This window comes from Loxodonta africana, chromosome 23, assembly GCF_030014295.1.
Source record: "Loxodonta africana isolate mLoxAfr1 chromosome 23, mLoxAfr1.hap2, whole genome shotgun sequence".
Classification (NCBI taxonomy): Eukaryota; Metazoa; Chordata; class Mammalia; order Proboscidea; family Elephantidae; genus Loxodonta; species Loxodonta africana.
This window is the reverse complement of record NC_087364.1, coordinates 46,740,160-46,766,837: the sequence shown is the minus strand read 5'-3', so window position 1 is coordinate 46,766,837 and position 26,678 is coordinate 46,740,160. Positions and strand designations below refer to the sequence as shown.

General features: G+C 40.7%; 1 protein-coding gene across 2 annotated transcripts in view; it reads left to right on the top strand.

Annotated features, from left to right (window-relative positions):
• LRRC31 (leucine rich repeat containing 31) overlaps positions 1-26,280 on the top strand; it is a 39,718-nt gene extending 13,438 nt beyond the window's left edge. For both annotated transcript variants that reach the window (XM_064275448.1, XM_064275447.1), the window contains 6 exons: positions 3,251-3,418; positions 3,805-3,972; positions 4,980-5,147; positions 7,041-7,208; positions 18,762-18,929; positions 25,819-26,280. In XM_064275448.1, the coding sequence (XP_064131518.1) occupies positions 3,251-3,418; positions 3,805-3,972; positions 4,980-5,147; positions 7,041-7,208; positions 18,762-18,929; positions 25,819-26,150 (1,172 nt within the window). In that variant the 3' untranslated portion in view covers positions 26,151-26,280. The remainder of the gene's footprint in view (positions 1-3,250; positions 3,419-3,804; positions 3,973-4,979; positions 5,148-7,040; positions 7,209-18,761; positions 18,930-25,818) is intronic.
• Positions 26,281-26,678: the final 398 nt, after the last annotated feature.

The window sequence follows — 26,678 nt, the reverse complement described above, 5'->3', positions numbered from 1 at the left end:
TTGAATGATCTTCAGTAAAATTTTGCTTGTTTGTGATATTAATGATATTGTTTTATAATTTCCACATTCAGTTGGATCACCTTTCTTGGGAATAGGCATAAATATGGATCTCTACCAGCCAGTTGGCGGGGAAGCTGTCTTCCATATTTCTTGGCATAGACAAGTGAGTGCCTCCAGCACTGCATCTGTTTGTTGAAACATCTCAATTGATATTCCATCAATTCCTGGAGCCTTGTTTTTCACCAATGCCTTCAGAGCAGCTAGGACTTCTTCCTTCAGTACCATCGGTTCCTGATCATATGCCACCTCTTGAAATGGTTGAACATTGACTAATTCTTTTTGGTATAATGACTCTGTATATTCCTTCCATCTTCTTTTGATGCTTCCTGTGTCATTTAATATTTTCCCCATAGAATCCTTTACTATTGCAACTTGAGGCTTGAATTTTGTCTTCAGTTCTTTCAGCTTGAGAAACACCAAACGTGTTCTTCCCTTTCGGTTTTCCATCTCCAGCTCTTGCACATGTCATTATAATACTTTACTTTGTATTCTCGAGCCGCCCTTTGAAACCTTCTGTTCAGTTCCTTTACTTCATCAATTTTCCTTTTGCTTTAGCTGCTTGACGTTTGAGAGCAAGTTTCAGAGTCTCCTCTGACATCCATCTGGGTCTTTTCTTTCTTTCCTGTCTTTTCAATGACCTGTTGCTTTCTTCATGTATGATGTCCTTGATGTCATTCCACAACTTTTCTTGTCTTCGGTCACTAGTGTTCAATGTGTCAAATCTATTTTTCAGATGGTCTCTAAATTCAGGTGGTATGTACTCAAGATCATATTTTGGCTCTCGTGGACTTGCTCTGATTTTCTTCAGTTTCAGCTTGAACTTACATATGAGCAATTAATGGTCGGTTCCACAGTCGGTCTCTGGATCAGACAATATTTAGCTGCTATTCATAAGGTTTTCACTGGCTAATGCTTTTCAAAAGTAGACTCCCAGGTCCTTCTTAGTAGGCTGTCTTAGTCTGGAAGCTCAGCTGAAACCTGCCCTCCATGGGTGACCCTGCTGAATACCAGTGGCATAGCTTCCAGTGTCACTGCAACACGCAAGCCCCCAAAGTATGACAAACTGAAACAGACACGTGGGGGATGGGATGGTTAATTACTCCTAATAACCCTTTTATGACTGCTCGCTTCAATGGCACACAAGATGACACCTGTTCGCCCCTAGCTTAAGCGGTTATAACTTCTGGAGAACATGCATTTTCATGTGGGGTTTCTGGAGTGCCAAAACCTTAGTCGATAGAATTAATAGCCAATGGTGGAAGTTCAAGCCCACGGGCAGACAGTGAAAAAGAGGTGTCCAGACACAGGGGATTTTCCAGCCCCCTCAGTTGTGTTGTTAAGACAGGCTCTGCACACTGAGAAGGCCCATCTTGCATCTGTGTGGCTCCCCACTCTGCCCTCTCCAAAGGCAATGAAGACCATTCTAAGGCTGATCTCTCAGGCAGCTCTCCCTACTGTCCCAGCCAGCCCTTGGATGCTTTGCTGGCTGAAATGGTTTCAAAAACATCAAGCTTCACCACTCTCACTGCCCCAGCCTCATCCCCCAGCTGCTTTGCTGTCATTAACTGTGAGCTTCTAGTGTTCTATTTTCGTTCCCCTTTGTAGTGGTCAGTTCAGTTGCGTTGCGTGATGTGCTTGATGTTAAAATGAGTTTTGCCCCTGTGGCGGCCACTTACCTGCTTTGCCTTGCTTCTACCTCTGGCCAAGTGCATTTATCTTCTGTGGCTACTGAGACCACCTAGCGACTTAGAACCACACAAATTTATTACCTTAGAAGTTCTAAAGCCAAGGGTTGGCAGGGTTGCGTTCCTTCTGAAGGCTCTAGGGTAGAATCTCTTTCCTTGCCTTTTCCACCTTCTAGAGGCTGCCTACTTTCCTTGGCTCTTGGTCCCTTTCTCCTCTTCAAAACCTGCAGTGTGACATCTTCAAATCTTTCTCTCTCTGATTTCTGCTTCAGTCCTCACATCTGTGACTCTGCTCTCCTGTCTCCCTCTTATGTGGACCCTTGTGATAAGACTAGGCCCACCTGGATAATCCAGGATACTCTCCCCATCTCAAGTCCTTGTCTTAGTTATCTAGTGCTACCATAACAGAAATATTACAAGTGGATGGCTTTCACAAACAAAAATTTACTTTCTCACAGCTTAGGAGGCTAGAAGTCTGAATTCAGGCCAGTGGCTCTAGGGGAAGGCTCTCTCTCTGTCCACTCTGGGGGAAGGTGCTTGTCTCTTTTCAGCTTCTGTTCTGAAATTCCTTGGTGGTCATGTGGCATGTATCTTCCCCTCTGTTTGTGCTTGCTTGCTTCCTTGCTCAATCTGCTGTTTTATACCTCGAAAGAAATTGATTTAAAACATGTCCTGCATTAATACTACCACATTAACATAAATCCATTCCCAAATGGAATTATAACCACAGGTATCTAAAACCCAAACCCCATTGCAGTCCAGTCGATTCTGGCTCATAACCACCCTAGAAGACAGAGTAGAACTTCCCCATAGGGTTTCCAAGGCTATAATCTTTAAGGAAGCAGACTGTCACATCTTTCTCCCAAGGAGCAGCTGGTGGGTTTGAACCACCCACTTTTCAGTTAGCAGCAGAGCGCTTTAATCAGTGCACCACGAGGGCTCCTCCCACAGGAGTAGGGGTTAGGATTTGGAGCACACATTTTTGGGGGCCATGATTCAGTCCATAATAGCCCTTAATCTAATCACATCTGCAAAGTCCTTTTTGCCCTATCAAGTAGCATATTCACAGGTTTCAGGGATCAGGAAGTGGACATCTTGGGGAAGGCGGAGCAATTATTCTGTGTCCCACACTGAGCTTCTCAGAGATGCTAGTCCCAGTGATAGTGGATGAGAGAAAGTATATGAACTGTACAAATATTTACTACTATAAAAACAACTCAGTTAAACTACCCTACCCGTAGTGGATTAATAGTGTTATTGTTTTTATATAACTATTTTTAGCTCATAAACGTGGCTTCAGGATTTGGGAGGGACTAGAATTGCTGTGCTTGTAAATATAGATGCTCAACCTACTGTGAGTGGGCAGGAGCTGGGTCCTTTCCTTCTCTGCATTCCTTGGCAACAAACAGAGTACCTGGCCCAGCTTCAGTACTCCAGAAATACTGGTTGTACTGAGTTTGAAGTGAATTCCCTGCTTTGCCGATCTCCCCACCATTTTGTAACAGGAGAAGCACTTAAAGCGATACCTGAACTTGAAGAGCTAAATTTGTCCTGGAACAGCAAAGTGGGAGGAAATTTGCCTCTGATCCTCCAGGCACTCCAAGAAGGGAGCAAGCTACAAACCCTGGAACTTGTGGACTGTGCCCTCACATCAGAAGACGGGGCATTTATGGGTAAGTAGAGTTGGAAGAGTCATTTCCCTTGACTCTTCCAAAAATGTGAAGATGCTGGGTGGGTTCAAACTGTCAACCCTTAGGTCAGCAGCAGAGAGCAAACTGTACCACCTAGGAAACCCTGGTGGCACAGTGGTTAAGGCTGCTAACCAAAAAGTCAGCAGTTCGAATCCACCAGCCACTACTCGGAAACTCTATGGGGCTACTCTGTCCTGTAGGGTCACTATGAGCTGGAATTGACTCGACCACAATGGGTATGTGTGGGTCGGGACCTTACTATAACCCCAGGTCACACTAAGCCACAGTCCCCACTCCTTCCTGCCCTGACTTTCACATCCTACATTTTTTCAGTGTTTTTCTTTAAGTTTGGTTTTCCTTTTCTCCAGGTCAGTTGCTCCCTATGCTGCAAAGTCTTGAAGTACTTGATCTTTCCATTAATAGAAACATCAGTGGCAGTCTAAACAGGATTGCTCAGGGATTAAAAAATACCTCAAATCTGAAAGTACTGAAATTACATTCATGTGGATTATCACAAGACAGTGTCAAAATATTGGGTGAGTTAACAATGACTGGACTTGATATATGTTATTAAAACTGTTAGGAAATACAACAAAATATAAACAGTGGTTATGATGAGAAATAAAATTATAGGTAATTTAAATCTTCTTTATGTTTATTTTCTAAATCTTCTACAATAACCATATACTATCATCATTACAAAAATAATTTTTGAGTGGCTGACTCTGACAGGGCCAGGACACTTTAGGCTTGAGATAGACATTGGGGCAAAATAAAAATTTCTACCAAATTGTTATCAAAGCTACCAATCTTACTCTTACCTTGGAAATTTTCAGCATTATTTTATGCTCCGTAGTGGAAGGAATCGGTACTGGTAACAGAAATGACCTCAGTGGCATCTGTAGTTAACACTTATCCTCCAGGGGACCCAATCATTGCTTAGGGGACACTGCCTGAGCTTCTGTTAAGGGTGATGGAAAAATGTGGAGATGGATAATGGTGACAGTTGCACAATATGATGAATACAATTAATGTCAGTGAATTGTACATGTGAAGAAGGTTGAAATAGCAAACTTTTTTTACATACATATTTACCACACACACACAAAAATTTTTTTAAAATTAAAACAAAACATATTCCTCTACACAGAGCATCCACCTTGATGGGGATTGTAAAATGAAACTGTTTTTCCCTTCAATTTTCAGAGTCTAATAGCCTTCTCATGGGTAGCTCGAATAGATCTAAAATTCTGTGAAAGCCCCAATCCTCAAGCCTTGTGGAAGAGGAACCATCAGCTGCAGGGTTCAGGTCACAACCTTTGGCAATCAGTGCTGATCATAAAGAGAGGGTGGTTTTGTGGTCATTGTTAGGTCCTTAGAGGGCTGGGTGGTAGGATGACCAAAGTTATTTCTCCTTTCGGTTTTTGTCAACACAGTGTACTTAAGTACTCAGTCTTATTTCCTACAAACCCGTCTCTCCCGTGCTGCGCTCCTTCCTACAGCCTTGCATTGTGTCAGAATGGGATTTTGGCTTTCTTGGTAGATGCTGCTTTTAGATACCTGTGTGATCTAAGGAGATTAGACCTTTCCTGCAACAAGGAACTGGGTGGAGGTTTTGAAGGCTCACCAGCTCAGTTGGCCACATTGCGGCATCTCCAAGTCCTCAATCTCCACCAGTGCTCACTGACAGCGGGTGACGTGGTGTCGCTGAGTAAGTGCCTACTGCAGAGCAAAGGGAGGACTTGTGGAACTTAGCAGATGTTTGGAAACCTGGCAAATTTGAGACGTATATTTTTATACTTACATTTAATGAGGCTTTTGGGAGGCTTAACTCATAAATGTTCTATGAATGCCCCCCTAGAGCACTGGGTATGTGTGAGTGCCTAGTAAATGTCAGTGAACCTGAGCTCCTCCTGTATACATCTGTAAATAATAGATGTGGCACTGGAAGGAGAAAACTTTGCATTTGTGATGCTTTTTAAGTAAGAATCTATTAGTGTCACAAAGTTTATTCTAACGGGTCTGTAGAAAGAAAGCCAGGAGGTAGGGCGTCGAGGCTTTCTGACTAACAAGTAGAGACAAGCTACCTAAATACAAATGAAGTTACAGAAAAGAAGGTAGTGGGGTGGTGTATAATGGATGTGCATTACAACCTTAGGTGACTACGTTTACTTTTCCACCATAAACATAGTCCTGTAATTCTAGCATATAATTTGTCAATGCGTTGTCCTTTATAAAAATCACAGCAAGAATGGTCTTGAGATTAAAGGTTTTATTCCATCTGAGGTTACAAAAAACCTTCAAAATGCAACCAGAATCCGATTGCAAGAGCACAGCTGGTTTCCCTGTTTCCTCTCTCTCTCTCTTTCTCTCACTGACTGTATTCTTTCCCCTCATTGACTCAACTCCGGCGGTACTGTCCTTGCTGGTCCTGAGACACACCCAGTATGATCTGGCCTTGGCACCTTTGCCCTTGCTCTCCCTTGGCCTGGATATTTGGCCCCCAGATCTGGGCCCTGCTTACTCTCCCACTTCCTCAGATCTCTCTTCAAGCATCACCTCATCAGTGAGGCCTTCCTGACCATTCCCTATTCCCCTTGCCCAACTTCCTCACTACTCAAGTTATCCTCCATGGCCCAGCAGCATGGGTATCCCCTGGAAGATTGCCAGAAGTGCAGAGTCTTAGGTCCCACCCTAGACCTCCTGAAGCTGAATCTGCATATTTAAGAGTTCCAGGTGATTCCTATGCAAGTTCTGACCCAAGATGGAATAGGTGCACTTCTCCCTAATCCTTCTGCTTCGTTCAGCTAAAATCCTTGGACATTATACATAAAACAAACATAAGAAGACTGTACCTTCAATCAGGGAATCAAGGAGTGTTAGGGAATCAGTTTGGAGAGATGTTTGCCTCTAGACTTTCCCCATGAAGACTGTCATCCAGTTGAGTTGTGAATCATGAGCCAGCCCTACAGAGACCAGAAGACACCCCATTTCCAACATTGGGAAGAGCCAGGGCAAAGGCCTTGAGGCAGGAAAAGTAGCAGGAAGACAGTGAACCAGGGCTAACTCTTGGCATGGCAAGGGCCCTCAGGACCCACTCCAGAGCTGTTACCAACAGCCTGTTCTGACTGGATGATGTCATTGCTTTACTGGTACTTACATTCTGAGAAAAAATAATATTGCTCAATAATTGAAGATTTGATATATGCCAGGCACTGTGCTAAGCACTTTATATATACCAAGTCATTTTATCTTCCAAAGGCCCTGTGAGCTAGATGTTTTATGTGTGAGAAAACCCAATGTTCAGAGAGTTATTTGTCCAAAATCACACAGCTCTTTAGTAGCAGAGTCAGGATTAGAACCCAGTTCTCTCTGTCTCCAAAGTCTTTGCTCTTAACTTCTAGCCTGGAGAATGGCTTGGAAGTAGAAAAGCACAGTTGTGTACTGGGAAGAGTGGCTGGTTTACGTGGTGTGTAAGAGTGTGTAATGGTGGGAGGGGTCAGACTGTGGAAAGCTCTGATGGCCAGATTAAGGAGACCAAAGAACCAGAAAACTTTTTGTGAGATGATGCGTGAAACATGTTCACTGTGTGATATTTTAACAGCCCAAGTCATTCCTTTGCTCTCAAATCTTCAAGAACTGGATTTATCTGCCAACAAAAAGATGGGCATTTCTTCTGAAAACTTACTCAGCAGGCTCCGATTTTTACCAGCGTTGAAGTCTTTATTAATCAACAACTGTGCTTTGGAAAATGAAACTTTAACAGCTCTAGGTAAGAAAATGTTCCCATCTCTGCCGGCACCGTACAACAGCCTGTGAGGGGGCTGGCCTCTCTTTGTTTCTCTACCTACGAATTTCATTCCAAGGTTCAGCCATAGGCAAAGCTGTGAAGTACTAATCTGTCTTCCAGTCAGAAAATATGCCCTCTTAAAATGGTCTTCTGTGGGCCACATGAATGATTTTAGCATTTGCAGATTTAACATTTAAAATGTAAAGTGTTTATAAACAAATCCAGGCTAGAAGTTAAGAGCAAAGGCTTTGGAGACAGATAGAACTGGGTTCTAATTCTGGCTCTGCTACTAAAGAGGTGTGTGATTTTGGACAAATAACCTCTCTGAACATCAGATTTTCTCATCCATAAAATACCTACCCTCACAGGGTCATAGTGTTCATGTCCATAATAACTTGTAGCTTTGCTGAGATGCCGATATGTGTCAGGTTATTGTGAGCCTGGTGAGACAAATCAGGCAATTAGTAATGAGCGAGCCTGGCTGACTTCCTAGCATCCGCTTCTGAACAGGATTTGGTGATCTCCCTTAGAATCTGGGCAGGCTTGAAGGTCTCAAATGCACCTCAGCCTATGTCAAAGATCTACTGAAGCTGAAATTTCTACCCATTGGGGGAAAGAGAGTACGTAGTTAACAAGTTGTTAGTTGTTTACTGTCATTGAGTTGGCTACAACTCATAGCAACCCTGAGTACAACAGAACAAAATGTTGCCTAGTCCTGTGCCACCTTCATGATCATTGGTATGCTTGAGCCCATTGTTGCAGCCACTGTGTATTTTAAGTGCCTTCCAACCTAGGGAACTCATCTTCCAGCACTATATTCGACAATATTCTGTTATGATCCATAGGGTTTTCATTGACTAATTTTTGGAAGTAGATTGCCAGGCCTTTCTTCCTAGTCTATCTTAGTCTGGAAGCTCCACTGAAACCTGTCCACCATGGATGACCCTGCTGGTATTTGAAATGCTTGTGGCATAGCTTCCAGCATCACAGCAACACACAGGGCACCACAGCATGACAAAATGACAGATGAGTGGTGGAGTCAGCAAGTAGAAGGAGATATTTTGAGGTGAAAGGCCTTTACAGCATTTTTCTGAATATACCACTCAGGCAACCAGCACTTTGTGGTCCCCAACACCACTTCCAGGCTCAGGACTCACTCACTGGAAGGACTCCCAGGTCTCAGCATGTAGATGTGCTCACAGCTACGATGTATTACGGGAGAGGATGCACAGCACAATCAGCAAAGGGAAAGCTGCCTGGGGCCAAATTCAGAGGGAACCAAGAGGAAGCTCCCAAGAGTCTCTCCCAGGGGCGTCACACAGGCCGTGCTTGATTCCTCCAGCAATGAGTTATGATGACATGGGCAAAGCGTTGTGTACCAGGGAGGCTCACCTAAGCCTTCAAGCCCAGGTTTTTCAATGGAAGTCAGTCACTTAGTGTAAAAATGGAGTGGTGGAGGCCATTATTAGCAAGCTATCCAATGCCCTTGGAGGGCCACAAGCACCTCATTTGCATAAGCTCACCCAGTGATTTGGTGGGAGTTACAAAGACTATGACTAGAAGGGCCATATTAAGTAATTCACTGCCCCGCACTTAAGCACCACCTGCTAGCAGGTACCAAAATTCCAGGCTCACAAAAGGAAAGCAGATGTTTAGCATACGTTGTTTGCACGAACACATAAGCACGGGGATGCTGGCAACACCCCTGAAACCCAAGTTCCAGACACCAGCCCAAGGTCAACTTTGCAAGCAGGCAAGGTGCGCTAAGGCGAGTAGTCTACAACCTGCTATGTTGGCCCTTTTCTGCACACAAACACTAGACTAAAGTTGTTAGATTCTGGTGCTTCTTGGACAATGGTGAAAACAGAGTCCTCTCTCTGTTCCTCTTCCAAGCATTATGTCAGTTGACACTTCCTTAAAAATGAACTATACTATGATCCAGATAAGAGCACATTCTTGATTATTTCTATTCATGAAAATGAATTCATATCATTTACCCCAAATTCTAAGAACTTTATATTTAGGGCACTCTTGTCCTCCTTGCCAGCCCAAGTATTTTGTTCAGCTCATGTAGACTTGGTCATTGCTGTTCACTGTTCCCACTCCTCCCCTAGTACTGCTCATCTAATTGTCCGCATGTCTGGGTGGGCAGAACTAGCAGAATGTGTGCGTTTCAGACCTGGAGTTTTTCATCTAGGGTCATGGACCCTTGGCGAGTCCATAGGTGTGCTACAGAGGCCTATGAACTCCCTAAAATTGATTGCAATGTGTATGTGTGTGTGGTGCATTTTCTGACTCCAGAGCACCTGGACTCAGACTACCTGAATTCAAATCCTGGCTCTGGCTTTGTGACCTTGTATGTCCCTAGGTATTTAACACCCTGTGCTTCAGTCTTCTCCTCTGTAAATGTAGAATAAAATGATAACAGTACAGAACTCGTAGGGTTGTAAGAATTAAATGTATTGATACATGTAGAGTCCTTGGAGAGGGGCCTACAAAACCCACTGCCGTTGAGTCCATTCCGACTCATAGCGACCCTCGCATGTAGTAAATGCTCAATAATAAATGTTAGCTAGTAATATTATTATGGGGAGAAAGTCTATAACTTTCCTTTAAAAATTAACTGGATCCTGGAGGCGGGGCCAAGATGGCGGACTAGGCAGACGCTACCTCGGATCCCTCTTGCAACAAAAACACGGAAAAACAAGTGAATCGATCACATACATAACAATCTATGAACCCTGAACAACAAACACAGATTTAGAGACGGAGAACGAACGGGGAAGCAGCGATTGTTTTCAGAGCCTGGAGCCAGCGTACCAGTCAGGTACGGCACAAGCACAGAGAGCTGCTCCACCCCCCTGAACTAACACTGGGAGAGGGCCCAGCCGGTTCGCAGGCGGCGTGGGGACGCAGCCGGTGGGAGAAGTCCCCGGGAGGCAGTGACTGGTCTTAGAGCGGGGAGAGCAGCGTCCTAGCCAGGGAACCGTCCCGCCGGGATTTGGACTGGACGCAGGTACGGCATAAACACGGAGAGCTGCTACACTCACCTGAACTAACCCCGGGAGGGGGCACAGCCGGTTCTCGGGGGCGGCACGGCGACGCAGCTGGCGGGATGAGAAGTCCCCGGGAGGCAGCGACTGATTTTGGAGTCGAGAGTGCACCGTCCCAGTAGGGGAGCCTTGACGCTGGGCGTGGGGCTGGAAGCGGAGGATCTGACCGTGACTCCAGCGGGCCAGACCCCCCGGGGGCAATCTCCACACAGCCAGCACACATAGGCGACGCGCCCCGCGGGAATCTCAGATATAAGAGTCATTCCAAGCAAGACAAGCAACTCTGGCTATATTCTGAGGTGCTACTCTCCTATCTCTCTGTTCCCCCCCCACCCTCCCCAGGTGGCTTCATTAACATCCGAATAGCCTAAGCCAGAGGGAGAACTCTGATAGGGATCTGACTGCATTTTTTTTTTAGCAGATTTTCTGGAAAAACTAGTTTCCCAGTGATGGCTCAGAGACAGCAATCCATATCAAACCACTTAAAGAAGCAGACCATGACGGCTTCTCCAACGCCCCAAACAAAAGAATCAAAATCTTTCCCAAATGAAGATACAATCCTGGAATTATCAGATACAGAATATAAAAAACTAATTTACAGAATGCTTCAAGACATCACAAATGAAATAAGGCAAACTGCAGAAAAAGCCAAGGAACACACTGATAAAACTGTTGAAAAACTCAAAAAGATAATTCAAGAACATAGTGGAAAAATTAATAAGTTGCAAGAATCCATAGAGAGACAACATGTAGAAATCCAAAAGTTAACAATAAAATTACAGAATTAGACAACGCAATAGGAAGTCGGAAGAGCAGACTCGAGCAATTAGAATGCAGACTGGGACATCTGGAGGACCAGGGAATCAACACCAACATAGCTGAAAAAAAATCAGATAAAAGAATTAAAAAAATCTTTTTAAGAATCATGTGGGACTCTAACAAGAAGGATAACCTGCGGGTGATTGGAGTCCCAGAACAGGGAGGGGGGACAGAAAACACAGAGAAAATAGTTGAAGAACTCCTGACACAAAACTTCCCTGACATCATGAAAGACAAAAGGATATCTATCCAAGATGCTCATTGAACCCCATTTAAGATTGATCCAAAAAGAAAAACACCAAGACATATTATCATCAAACTCACCAAAACCAAAGATAAACAGAAAATTTTAAAAGCAGCCAGGGAGAAAAGAAAGGTTTCCTTCAAGGGAGAATCAATAAGAATAAGTTCAGACTACTCAGCAGAAACCATGCAGGCAAGAAGGGAATGGGACGACATATACAGAACACTGAAGGAGAAAAACTGCCAGCCAAGGATCATATATCCAGCAAAACTCTCTCTGAAATATGAAGGCGAAATTAAGATATTTACAGATAAACACAAGTTTAAAGAATTTGCAAAAACCAAACCAAAGCTGCAAGAAATACTAAAGGATATTGTTTGGTCAGAGAACCAATAATATCAGATATCAGCACAACACAAGGACACAAAACAGAACATCCTGATATCAACTCAAATAGGGAAATCACAAAAACAAACAAATTTTAAGATTAATTAAAAAAAAATACACATAACAGGGAATCATGGAAGTCAATAGGTAAAAGATCACAATAATCAAAAAGAGGGACTAAATACAGGAGGCATTGAACTGCCATATGGAGAGTGATACAAGGCGATATAGAACAATACAAGTTAGGTTTTTACTTAGAAAAATAGGGGTAAATAATAAGGTAACCACAAAAAGGTATAACAACTCTATAACTCAAGATAAAAGCCAAGAAAAACGTAACGACTCAACTAACATAAAGTCAAACACTATGAAAATGAGGATCTCACAATTTACTAAGAAAAACGTCTCAGCACAAAAAAGTATGTGGAAAAATGAAATTGTCAACAACACACATAAAAAGGCATCAAAATGACAACACTAAAAACTTATTTATCTATAATTACGCTGAATGTAAATGGACTAAATGCACCAATAAAGAGACAGAGAGTCACAGACTGGATAAAGAAACACGATCCATCTATATGCTGCCTACAAGAGACACACCTTAGACTTAGAGACACAAAAAACTCAAAGGATGGAAAAAAATATATCAAGCAAACAATAAGCAAAAAAGAAGAGGAGTGGCAATATTAATTTCTGACAAAATAGACTTTAAACTTAAATCCACCACAAAGGATAAAGAAGGACACTATATAATGATAAAAGGGACAATGGATCAGGAAGACATAACCATATTAAATATTTACGCACCCAATGACAGGGCTGCAAGATACATAAATCAAATTTTAACAGAACTGAAAAGTGAGATAGATACCTCCACAATTATAGTAGGAGACTTCAACACACCACTTTCGGAGAAGGACAGGACATCCAGTAAGAAGCTCAATAGAGACACAGAAGATCTAATTACAACAATCAACCAACTTGACCTCATTGACTTATACAGAACTCTCCACCCAACTGCTGCAAAGTATACTTTTTTTTCTAGCGCACATGGAACATTCTCTAGAATAGACCACATATTAGGTCATAAAACAAACCTTTGCAGAATCCAAAACATCGAAATATTACAAAGCATCTTCTCAGACCACAAGGCAATAAAACTAGAGATCAATAACAGAAAAACTAGGGAAAAGAAATCAAATACTTGGAAAATGAACAATACCCTCCTGAAAAAAGACTGGGTTATAGAAGACATCAAGGAGGGAATAAGGAAATTCATAGAAAGCAACGAGAATGAAAATACTTCCTATCAAAACCTCTGGGACACAGCAAAAGCAGTGGTCAGAGGCCAATTTATATCGATAAATGCACACATACAAAAAGAAGAAAGAGCCAAAATCAGAGAACTGTCCCTACAACTTGAACAAATAGAAAGTGAGCAACAAAAGAATCCATCAGGCACCAGAAGAAAACAAATAATAAAAATTAGAGCTGAACTAAATGAATTAGAGAACAGAAAAACAATTAAGAGAATTAACAAAGCCAAAAGCTGGTTCTTTGAAAAAATTAACAAAATTGATAAACCATTGGCTAGACTGACTAAAGAAATACAGGAAAGGAAACAAATAACCCAAATAAGAAACGAGAAGGACCACATCACAACAGAACCAAATGAAATTAAAAGAATCATTTCCGATTATTATGAAAAATTGTACTCTAACAAATTTGCAAACCTAGAAGAAATGGATGAATTCCTGGAAAAACACTACCTACCTAAACTAACGCATTCAGAAGTAGAACAACTAAATAGACCCATAACAAAAAAAGAGATTGAAACGGTAATCAAAAATCTCCCCCCCCAAAAATGCCCTGGCCCGGACAGCTTCACTGCAGAGTTCTACCAAACTTTCAGAGAAGAGTTAACACCACTACTACTGAAGGTATTCCAAAGCATAGAAAATGGCGGAATACTACCCAACTCATTCTATGAAGCCACCATCTCCCTGATACCAAAACCAGGTAAAGACATTACAAAAAAAGAAAATTATAGACCTATATCCCTCATGAACATACATGCAAAAATCCTCAACAAAATTCTAGCCAATAGAATCCAACAACACATCAAAAAAATAATTCACCATGATCAAGTGGGATTTATACCAGGTATGCAAGGCTGGTTTAATATCAGAAAAACCATTAATGTAATCCATCACATAAATAAAACAAAAGACAAAAACCACATGATCTTATCAATTGATGCAGAAAAGGCATTTGACAAAGTCCAACACCCATTTATGATAAAAACTCTTACCAAAATAGGAATTGAAGGAAAATTTCTCAACATAATAAAGGGCATCTATGCAAAGCCAACAGCCAATATCGCTCTAAATGGAGAGAACCTGAAAGCATTTCCCTTGAGAACGGGAACCAGACAAGGATGCCCTTTATCACCGCTCTTATTCAACATCGTGCTAGAAGTCCTAGCCAGGGCAATTAGGCTAGACAAAGAAATAAAAGGTATCCGGATTGGCAAGGAGGAAGTAAAGTTATCACTATTTGCAGATGACATGATTATATACACAGAAAACCCTAAGGAATCCTCCAGAAAACTACTGAAACTAATAGAAGAGTTTGGCAGAGTCTCAGGTTATAAAATAAACATACAAAAATCACTTGGATTCCTCTACATCAACAAAAAGAACACCGAAGAGGAAATAACCAAATCAATACCATTCACAGTAGCCCCCAAGAAGATAAGATACTTAGGAATAAATCTTACCAAGGATGTAAAAGACCTATACAAAGAAAACTACAAAGCTCTACTACAAGAAATTCAAAAGGACATACTTAAGTGGAAAAACATACCTTGCTCATGGATAGGAAGACTTAACATAGTAAAAATGTCTATTCTACCAAAAGCCATCTATACATACAATGCACTTCCGATCCAAATTCCAATGTCATTTTTTAATGTGTTGGAGAAACAAATCACCAACTTCATATGGAAGGGAAAGAAGCCTCGGATAAGTAAAGCATTACTGAAAAAGAAGAAGAAAGTGGGAGGTCTCACTCTACCTGATTTCAGAACCTATTATACAGCCACAGTAGTCAAAACAGCCTGGTACTGGTACAACAACAGGCACATAGACCAATGGAACAGAATTGAGAACCCAGATATAGATCCATCCATGTATGAGCAGCTGATATTTGACAAAGGACCAGAGTCAGTTAATTGGGGAAAAGATAGCCTCTTTAACAAATGGTGCTGGCATAACTGAATATCCATTTGCAAAAAAATGAAACAGGACCCATACCTCACACCATGCACAAAAACTAACTCCAAGTGGATCAAAGACCTAAACATAAAGACTAAAACGATAAAGATCATGGAAGAAAAAATTGGGACAACCCTAGGAGCCCTAATACAGGGCATAAACAGAATACAAAACATTACCAAAAATGATGAAGAGAAACCCGATAACTGGGAGCTCCTAAAAATCAAACACCTATGCTCGTCTAAAGACTTCACCAAAAGAGTAAAAAGACCACCTACAGACTGGGAAAGAATTTTCAGCTATGACATCTCCGACCAGCGCCTGGTCTCTAAAATCTACATGATTCTGTTAAAAACTCAACCACAAAAAGACAAACAACCCAATCAAAAAGTAGGCAAAGGATATGAACACACGTTTCACTAAAGAAGATATTCAGGCAGCTAACAGATACATGAGAAAATGCTCTCGATCATTAGCCATTAGAGAAATGCAAATTAAAACTACGATGAGATTCCATCTCACACCAACAAGGCTGGCATTAATCCAAAAAACACAAAATAATAAATGTTGGAGAGGCTGTGGAGAGATTGGAACTCTCATACACTGCTGGTGGGAATGTAAAATGGTACAACCACTTTGGAAATCTATCTGGCGTTATCTTAAACAGTTAGAAATAGCACTACCATACAACCCAGAAATCCCACTCCTCGGAATATACCCTAGAGATACAAGAGCCTTCACACAAACAGAGATATGCACACCCATGTTTATTGCAGCTCTGTTTACAATAGCAAAAAGCTGGAAGCAACCAAGGTGTCCATCAACGGATGAATGGGTAAATAAATTGTGGTATATTCACACAGTGGAATACTACGCATCTATAAAGAACAGTGACGAATCTGTGAAACATTTCATAACATGGAGGAACCTGGAAGGCATTATGCTGAGAGAAATTAGTCAGAGGCAAAAGGACAAATATTGTATAAGACCACTATTATAAGATCTTGAGAAATAGTAAAAACTGAGAAGAACACATACTTTTGTGGTTACAAAGGGGGGAGGGAGGGAGGGAGGGAGAGGGTTTTTTATTGATTAATCAGTAGATAAGAACTGCTTTGGGTGAAGGGAAAGACAACACTCAATACATGGAAGGTCAGCTCAATTGGACTGGACCAAAAGCAAAGAAGTTTCCGGGATAAAATGAATGCTTCAAAGGTCAGCGGAGCAGGGGCGGGGGTCTGGGGAACATGGTTTGAGGGGACTTCTAAGTCAATGGGCAAAATAATTCTATTATGAAAACATTCTGCATCCCACATTGAAATGTGGCGTCTGGGGTCTTAAATGCTAACAAGCGGCCATCTAAGATGCATCAATTGGTCTCAACCCACCTGGAGCAAAGGAAAATGAAGAACACCAAGGCCACACGACAACTAAGAGCCCAAGAGACAGAAAGGGCCACATGAACCAGAGACCTACATCACCCTGAGACCAGAAGAACTAGTTGGTGCCCGGCCACAATCGATGACTGTCCTGACAGGGAGCACAGCAGAGGACCCCTGAGGAAGCAGGAGATCAGTGGGATACAGACCCCAAATTCTCATAAAAAGACCAAACTTAATGGTCTGACTGAGACTAGAGGAATCCCGGCGGCCATGGTCCCCAGACCTTCTGTTGGCACAGGACAGGAACCATCCCCGAAGACAACTCATCAGACATGAAAGGGACTGGTCAGCGGGTGGGAGAGAGACGCTGATGAAGAGTGAGCTAATTGTATCAGGCGGACACTTGAGATTGTGTTGGCAACTCTTGTCTGGAGGGGGGATGGGAGGATAGAGAGAGAGGGAAGCCGGCAAAATTCTCACGAAAGGAGAGACTGAAAGGGCTGACTCAAGACGGGGAGAGCAAGTGGGAGTACGGAGTAAGATGTATGTAAACTTTTATGTGACAGACTGATTGGATTTGTAAATGTTCACTTGAAGCTTAATAAAAGTTAAAAAAAACAAAATTAACTGGATCCTATCACTGCCTAGTTTAAAGATAGTGATTTCTTTTGCACCTCAGATAGATCCAAATTCCTTTATGGGCCCTCAGAGGCCCGAATGATGAGGCCCTGGTACCTTTGGGCCCCTCTCCCCCTTGCTGCCTGAATGCAGCCTCAGTGGGCTTCTTCCCGTTCCCTCACATCACCAAGCCCCCTCCTGAATGGTGGCCTTCCGGTTCTCTGGGATGCTCTCCTCCCCATCCTTTTCCAGGTAGGTCTGACTCATCTTTCAGGTCTCAGTGTCGACGTCCCTTTTTAAGACAGCCCCTCCCTATCTAAATAAGGAGCACTTGTGCTTTTTAGAACTTCTATCAGAATTTACAATTATATATTTGTGTGCTTATTTAATGTCCATGTTTTCCCCAGTCTGCAGCCTCCTTGAGGGCAGAGATTGTATTTGTTCTTCACTGCATACCCAAAGCAAATCATAGGTAGTCTCTCCATACTAGTTAAGTAAGTAGGTAAGTACGTAAATAACTTCTCATAAGGGTCCGTAACCCCCAAAATGGTTAGGTAAACACACACACACAAAGCACATCCTGCTGCTCAGATGAATATTCAGTTAGGGAAGTTCCACAAAAAATAAATTTAGGGGCAACATGATGTTTCATAAATATATTTCCTACTTCAAAAAACTGAATATTTTTTAAGAAAAAAAATTTTTTTTAATTTAAATGTTTTTGGGAGAAAGGCAGGGCTCTTTCCAAATATCAAGCAATCACAATCAAGTAGCTATTACACTAAATTACACCATCTGATAGAAATCTACCATTCAATTTCGCTTAAGAAGTATCATATAATTATATATTTCTCTATATCATTTCTGCAAGAAAATTTTAAAAGTTCCATTTTTTCTTATTGGTATGATGACCAAAAAAACCAAACCCAGTGCCGTCGAGTCAATTCCAACTCATAGCAACCCTATAGGACAGAGTAGAACTGCCCCATAGAGTTTCCAAGGAGCTCCTGGCAGATTCGAACTGCCAACCCTTTGGTTAGCAGCCATAGCACTTAACCACTACGCCACCAGGGTTTCCTGTATCATGAGTGGGAGGGAATTTCTTATTAGATATTGCTGAAGAATGTATTTGCCCCTTGAATACATTACTTTTTATAAAGAAAGCAGAATGATTTAAAATATAATTAACCACTCTGCTAGGGAGTAAGTTGTGGCTAATTTTAACTTTAGGGGCAACTAAGAATTAAGCAGAAAATCTTTTAATTTCCTTTAAAAACTTCTGTAAAATACATTAGTTCCCTTCCTTGCCTTAGTGATTGCACATAAGGAAATGCAAATACATTTTGGTCTTTCAGAGTCCTAGGGAGGCCTGACTTGTCCCTGAGTTTCAGTGCGACTGTCCATTGGAATGTGTACAATGGAATGTGTACCAACGAGGATACTCTCTAGGAATCTTGACCAGCTTTCTCGAGCCCTTTGCTTCTTTCTCTTTCCTAAATGTGAAGTGAATTAAATAACCCCGGTTGATAGTGAATTCCATTTAATTAACTTTTACTTTTCTAAGGCTTCCAACATTTCCCCCCAATAAAAATAACAACAAAAATGGGAGCCCTGTATTTCAGGCAGGAGAAAAGTAGTATTTACAACCTTCCTAACCCGTTATTTTAATATGTTGTCCCAGTTTAGGTTCCTCAAAATTGAGGCCTGTGATCTCTTACAAAGCCTAAATTTGTGTTGCTCTTTATCACTTCTAGCTGAAGCCTCTGTTCATCTCCCTGGTCTAGAAATATTTGATCTGTCTTGGAATAAGTGTATTGGTGGCAACCTGAAGCTGCTTGTGGAAACGCTACAGCTTTCGGCGTCTCTTCAAGTTCTGGGACTGAGCAGCTGTTCCCTGGTGACAGAGGATGTGACCCTGTTGGGTTTGTATCTACTACTTTCAAAGCAATCTTGGAAGGCAGAGCCCAATTTGCCTGTCCTGCCAAGCTCAGGGGTAGAGTGGTAGGGAGGGCAGTGAGGACTAGGGCTAAGTCCTCTGTGTAGCTTCCCTTCTCCCCAGCATCTGCTTAGGAAAGATCCAATTAAGACAAAAAAGGGCAATTCCAAAGCCAACAAGACAGTGCAGGTGCTTCATAAAAGGAGATGGATATAGATGTGGTGGTAAGGAGGCTCCTGTAGGCAATCAGCTTCAGCTGTACACCTCCCTGGTACAGGAGAGCTTCAGTGCTCTGTAGCCAGCTCAAACCAAAACCAAACTCGTTGCTGTCAAGTTGATTCCGACTCATAGCAACCCTACAGGACAGAGTAGAACTGCCCCACAGGGTTTCCAAGGAGCACCTGGTGGATTTGAACTGCCGACCTTTTGGTTAGGAGCCGTAGCTCTTAACCAGTACACCACCAGGGTTTCCGTAGCCAGCTCAGTATTAACCAAATTCAGTCATCTAAATTCTACCTTCACAAATTTTGCCCACATGGTACTTGCACTGTTTCTTAATTTTTTTCTTTATATTGAGTCTTAAATAGGAAATTTTGATCATCACCACAACTACAATACGGGCACCATTAGTCTAGATGTTACTAGCCTGTTGCCAGCTGAAGGTTTTGAGTAGAGGTTCATCCTATTTGTTAGAAAAAGGAGATGAGAGGGATTAAATGACAGTCTGATGCTTCCTCCATATATGTCCATTTAGAAAGATGGAGATAGAATTGAATAAGGAATAAATTCTGAACTGTGGAGTTTCGAGTTATATAATACCTTACCCCCCCCAAAAAAAATATCCCCTAAAATCACCTCTATGTGTCCACTTCCCATGGGACTGAGTACTATCTCAGTCTCCCATCTGCCCTCAGCCCCACACTCCCCACGACTGTTCACCTATCAGCTGCCAGATCTCTGAAGCAATGAGCACCCCTTTAACTGAAGGGTCTGGAACAGTCATTCCAGGTAGTTGTTTCTTTGTTCTCTGTATATATATAGTCAGTTCTGCTATCATGTGACAAGTTCCTAAAAAATTACCATACTATACAAAATCACACAATAAAAACCACAGGGCTCATGAGAAATCATGGGTAGAAGCTCAACACTCAAAACTTCGTACTAACACACTTTTAAAAATAGAAAACTAATAATGACAGTAGTTTTATACATATTACATGGTTAAGAAATACATAAAGACTACAGTAAACATGACATTTTTTCTTGAAAAGACCTGAAGTTTGCTTGTGGAAGTGGGCCATCCACACTCGCACTGTACTGCCTGGTTCTGATGCCTGCCACCCTGTGTGCAGAGGAAGAGGACTAAAGGGAGACGGGGAAAAAGCAAGAGAGGAGAGCGATAAGAGAAAAAGAACAGACAGGAGCAATAGAAAATTGGCTGAGAGGAAAACTAAAGAGGCGAGGCTTCAGGGCCAAGGGCTGCAGCTTATGAATTCTTGTAAGTGGTGGAAGGAGGGCTATCTGAAATCAAATGGGAAGTTCTAACACCGGATGTGGGTGGATGACTCTCATCCTTGTGAGGGGTGTGTGTGTGTGCGTGCATTTTGTTTCTTCCTTCACATAGCTCAGTTCAGCTAGATGCAGTTTTGTGTTCACCTTGTGTTTCTTGTGGACGAATCATGTGTAAGCAAATGCAAAATTTGCATTATGCTCCAATCGTTCTCTGGTATTTCAATCTAGTTGGAACAAATTTGCATTTTCAGAACATGTGTTATGGCAGAATGGACTGGAACGGACTGTCATTAGAAGATAGAAACAAAAACATTGTGATTTTAATTTGCAGTTCCCTACTGACTAATGACATCTTTATATGTGCTTATTTGTCAATCATATGTATTTTTTTGTGAAACAGCTGTTCTAGTCTTTTACCTAATTTTAAGAATTGGATTATTTGTTTTCTTGTTGATGACTTTTAGGAATTCTTTAGATTTTCTGGATACAAATCCTTTGTCAGGTATATAATTTTCAAATATTTTCTCCAAGCCCGTATCTTGTCTTTTTATTTTCTTAACAGTGTCTTTTGCAGAGCAAAATTTCTGTTTTGATGAAGTGCTCTTTATTAATTTTTTAATTTTATGGATCGAACTTTTTGTGTTGCATCGTAGAACTCTTTGCAAAATTCAAGTTCTCAAGAATTTTGCCTATATTTTCTTCTAAATGTTTTAATTTTGAGTTGGCTTTTTGTACACGGTGTGAGGTGTTCAGGTTAATGTTTTTGCATATGGCTGTCCAATTGTGACCCTATAGGACAGAGTAGAACTTCCCCATAGGGTTTCCAAGGAGGAGCTGGTGGATTCGAACTGCCAACCTTTCAGTGAGCAGCCAAATGCTTAACCACTGTGCCACCAGAACTCCAGTTTATTTTATTTTTCAGGTCCAATTGTTCAAGCACAATTACCTGGTAAGACTATCTCTTCTCCACTGAATTGCTTTTGCACTTTAATTAAAAATCAGTTGGCTATATTTGTGATGGCCTATTTCTGGACTCTCATTCTGCATTGATCTATGTGTCTACTCTTTTACCACACAATCTTGTTTTACTGAAGCTTTATAGCGAATGTTGAAATCAGGTAGTATGAGTCTTCCGATTTTGTTCTTTTTCAGAATTGTATGGTTATTCTAGTTCCTTGTCCTTTACGTATAAATTTTAAAATCAGCTTACCAAGATCTAGAAAAAAAACACTACTAGAATTTTGATTAAGATTGCATTGAATCTATAGATCAATTCAGAGAGAAATGACATCTTAACAATATCGAGTCTTCCAATCCACAAACACAGTGTATTTAACTGTTAAGTCTTCTTTGATTTCTTACACTGGTATTTTATTGTTTTTAACATATGGGTCTTATACATATTTTAAGTTTACATCTAAATATTCCATTTTATAGTGCTAATATAAAAGGTACTGTTTTTAAATTTTTGACTCCCAACTGTTCATTGCTAGTATGTAGAAATACAATTGATATTTTTTATATTGACTTTTTACACTCTGATCTTGTTAAACTCATCTATTAATTCTAGGAGTTTTTTGGTAGATTCTGTGGAATTTTTTGTAGAGACTATTGTGTCATCTGTGGTTAGAGACAGTTTTATTTCTTCCTTTCCAGCCTGTGTGTCTTTTATTTCTTTTTCTTTCTTACTTAACTGGCTAGAATTTCCAGTTGAATGCTGAATGTGGTAAGAGCAGACATCATTGCCTGTTACCAGTCTTAGAGGTAAAACAATTGGTCTTTCACCATTAAGTACATTAGCTCTAGGGTTTACGTAGGTGCCATTTGTTAGGTTACGGAATCGTAGTTTGTTGAGAGTTTTTACAATGAAGATGAATTTTGTCAAATGCTTTTTCTGCATCTATTGAGATGATCATCTGCTTGTGTTTTCCTTTAGTTTGTTAATATAGTGAATATATTAATTGATTTGCAGATGTTGAATCAGCCTTACATCTCTGGTATAGACTCCACTTGGCCATGATGTATTATCTTTTTTATATATTGCTGGATTTTATTTGCTAAAGTTTTGTTGAGGATATTTGCACCTATGCTCATGAGGGATAATGGCCTTCACCTTTCTTTTCTTATAATGTCTTTGTCTGCTTGGTAACTCTGGTCTTACAAAATGAGTTGGGAAGTGTTCCTCCCTCTTCTATTTTCTGTAAAGATTGTATAGAATTGGTATGATTTCTTTAACTGTTTAATAGAATTCACCATTGAAAGCATCTGAGCTTGGAGTATTCTTTGTGAGTTTTTAATTAAAAATTCAATTTTTAAAATAGATATAGGGCTGTTAAGGTTATTTCTTCCTTTTGGAGTAAGTTTTAGTAGGTCATATCTTTCAAGGGTCCATTTCCCCAGGCTGCTGAATTTATGGAAATAAAGTTGTTCCATTGTTAACCCTTTAGCATCTGTAGCAATATCCCATCTCTCATTCCTGGTATTGGTAATTTCTGTCTTCTCCCTTTTCCTCCCCGCCCCCCTTTAACTAGTCATTGCTGCATAATAAATTAATTTGTGGCCTAAAACCACACCCCTTTCTTAACTTACAGTACGTAGTTCAGAAGTCTGGCATAGCTTGTCTAGGTTCTCTAATCAGGGTTCCGCAAGCTGAAATCAAGGCGCTGGCCCAGCTGAATTCTCACCTGGAGGCTCTGGGGATAAATCCACTTTCAAGTTCATTCTCGTTGGCAGAATTCAGTTCCTTGCAGCTATAGGAATGAGGTTCCTATTTTCTTCTTAGTTCGGCCAGGGGCTGCTCTCAGCTACAGGAGGCCACCCATATTCCTTGACATGTAGCCGCCTCACCTCCAAGCCTATAATTGTCAGGCCTTCTCACACTTCAAATCTCTCTCACTTCCTCTTCTGTGACCTCCTTCCTCTTCTGCCACCAGTTGGAGAAATCTCTCTACCTTGAATGGACTCGTGTGATTAAGTTAGCCCCACTTGAATAATCTCTCTTTCTTAAAATCAACTATGTCATATAACGTAACCTAATCATGGGAGTAAAATCCACTATATTCACAGTCCTGGGGTTTGGGGTGGGAAATTTCGGAGCCAAGCTGAAATTCTACCTATCATACTACGCTTATCAATGTTATCTGTCTTCTCAAAGGGTAAGCTTTTGGTTTCATTGATTATTTTTTTTTCCTGAATTGGACACCATTAAATATATTTATTTTATTTAAAGTTTATAATTAAGATTTACGTCTTCAATTAACTTTTTTTTTTTGTCTGCATCAAATTTTACTACTCATAATTTCAGCCATCGTATATATGTTTTCTTAATTTTTTTATGGCCAGATTTTTTCTCAAGTCAAATTTACATCTTTACATTTTGTCAGGGGTAGTTCTTCCTTCTTTCCATTTTTAGTCAGGCCCTTAGTAACAAATTAAACTACAAATAAAAGTACTACCATGACCCACAATCCTACTACCCAGATTTTAAAAATATAATAAATATAAAGTAAAATGTGATACTTTATTATATTTTATTAAATAGGTACTCACACATTTGGAAAATTCAATCAATATAGAAAGGTAAAATGAAAAATAAAAATCCTTCTCTCCCTTAGCAGGTTATTGCAAATTCTTCCAGAATTAATGCTTATTGTAAAAAAAAAAAAAAAAAAAATTAACGAGCCCTGGTGGTACAGCGATTAAGGAGCTTGGGTGCTAACTGAAAGATTGGTGGTTCAAACCCACCAGCTGTTGCGTGGGACAAGAAGTGACAGTCTGCTTCCATAAAGATTACAGCCTTAGAAACCTTATGGGGCAGTTCTACTCTGTCCTATAGCATTGCTGGGAGTTGGAATCAACTTGACGGCAATGGGTTTTGGTTAAAAAATTACTATTAATATTATTAGGTACAATAATGGCAGGGTGGTTATAAAAATAAAAGTATTTGTTAAAGATGCATACTAAAGTATTGATTGGTGAAATGACATGATGTCTGGAATTTGCCTTAAAATAGTAAAAATAAAAACAAAAAAGTAGAGAGGAGGGGACCAGATGAGCCAAGATTGGGGTAATACTGGTAACTGCTGAAGCTGAATGATGGGTACAAGGAGATTCACTCTCCTATTCTACTTTTGTGTATGTTTGAAAATTTCCATAATACAAACATGTAAAAAAGAAGAAACATGCATATTGTCTTTAACTCTTAGCTAAGTCTTGAGAATATCATGAATAATTTGAAACAGAAAGGAAGGGAGATACACATTGACATGGGTACCTAGAGACAGAGTGTGGCTGTTGTGGGGTATGGACTGCTAAGCTGTCCGCATATAAGAGCAATGGAGTTGGAGCATTCTGTTTGGTCTGGAAGCCATGCTGAGTGAGAGGTGTTTGAAAGACTAGGGCATGTTTAGCATTACAGGGGAAAGATTAGAGGGCGTTGGGACTGTTGTCAAGCACTGCAGGCATGAGAAGGAAGGAGCAGAGTTTTCTAGCTGACTGAGAAGGGTAGATTGCGGCCCAAAGCTGCAAGCTGCTTCACAGCATTGTGGGCAACTTTGAAAGGATGGCTCAGGCAGAATCAGGATGGTCACTGGTAGAGAGGCTCTGAAAGGGATTCTCTTGATCATTGATCTGAGAGTTGAATGAAGGCACTTCCAAGATCCCTTTCAACTTGGAGATTCTATATACTCATCTGATTTCTCTAATTTATTCCTGCTTTTGGTTGAAAAAGCCATTTGCCTCGTATATCTCTCCTACCTCTTCTTCAGAAGTCATTGTCTTTTCTTAGCTTTATCATTAACTGGTATTTATTAAGTGCCATTGTAGTTGGTACTGTGATATGTGCTGTTCAAAGGGAAAATTGTCCTGTGTCTCTGAGGTGAGTTAGAAATGATCCAGGTATGTTTTGCACATAGCAAGTGCTCAATTAAAGAATTATTGAATGAGGTATGAATGAATGAGCAATGACAATTAAACAGTATTAAGCAGCAAGAGGATTATTTACAAATGGCCCTGTGTTAAAGCCAAGGAGCCATCACTCCTCTCATCTAATTAGAGAACGTCTGCAGGAAGGCTGGGACTTCAGGGGAGCAGAAAATAATAAATTGACAAAAAAAGAAATTCTTTGGGTTGAAATTTGGAAGAAGAAAAAAAAATCCATCTTTGAGTTGTACATGGGATGCACAGAGAAGAAATTGGTTACTACAGTAATTTCAGATGCCCTGAATAAAGCTGCTAGCTAAAAACAAATCATTCCTGAACTTGTCATTACTAATCCTGGAGACACTGTGTTATTGGGAAGTAGAAAGTAGCCATGGTAGAAAATATTCTTGTACTTTAGCATTTAGCGTGATTTTGTTTTTCAGCATCAATAATACAGACAGGTCATCTGGCCAAATTGCAGAAACTCGACTTGAGCTATAATGACAGCGTCTGTGGCACAGGATGGACTGTCTTCTGCCAGAATTTGCAGTTCCTCAAAGAGTTAACGGAGCTGGATATCAGCCTTCGGCCATCAAATTTTCAGAATTGTGGACAGTGGTTTGGACACTTGTTACATGCCATGACCAAACTTCCTGAAATCACTGAGATAGGAATGAAAAGATGGGTTCTTACAGCTTCTCAGGAAGAAGAACTGGAACGCTTCAACCAGGATCACAAAAGAAGAATTCACATTGACCATGGTGGATTTCAGTAAGTGGATTTTCCAAGTCATATTAACTGTAAACCATTATCCGAAGGAGGAAAAGAATATGAATGAATCCCAGTGTAATCAACTATCAACTTTTGGGCCATTTAATGAGACTTCAGTTACCAGAACTGTAAAAATACACGTATACAATGATTTAATGTGCGCATGTCTTTATTCTCTATCTTATGGGCCAAGGATGAAATTTTTTTTTATTGTTCCCTAGGTGAAGGTTTACAGAGCAAATAAGTTTCTCGTTAAACAGTGAATACAGATATTGTTTGTGACATTGGTTGCCAACCCCCTGGGATGACATTTTTGAATGAAATTTTACTTGTTTTGAGTGTATACTCAGTTCACTTGCTGGTTAGAAGCCCTGCCAAAAATGTTTAGAATCTGGTAATGTATGTATTTTTTTCTTCCCCTGGAATTTTCTGCCTCGTTTTTTCCTACATGTTAAATGTTCTAAATAAAAGGGCGTGTGTGAGAGAGAGAATTTTCTAATGTGAAAGGCACTAGCTGGGTAATAGTTACATG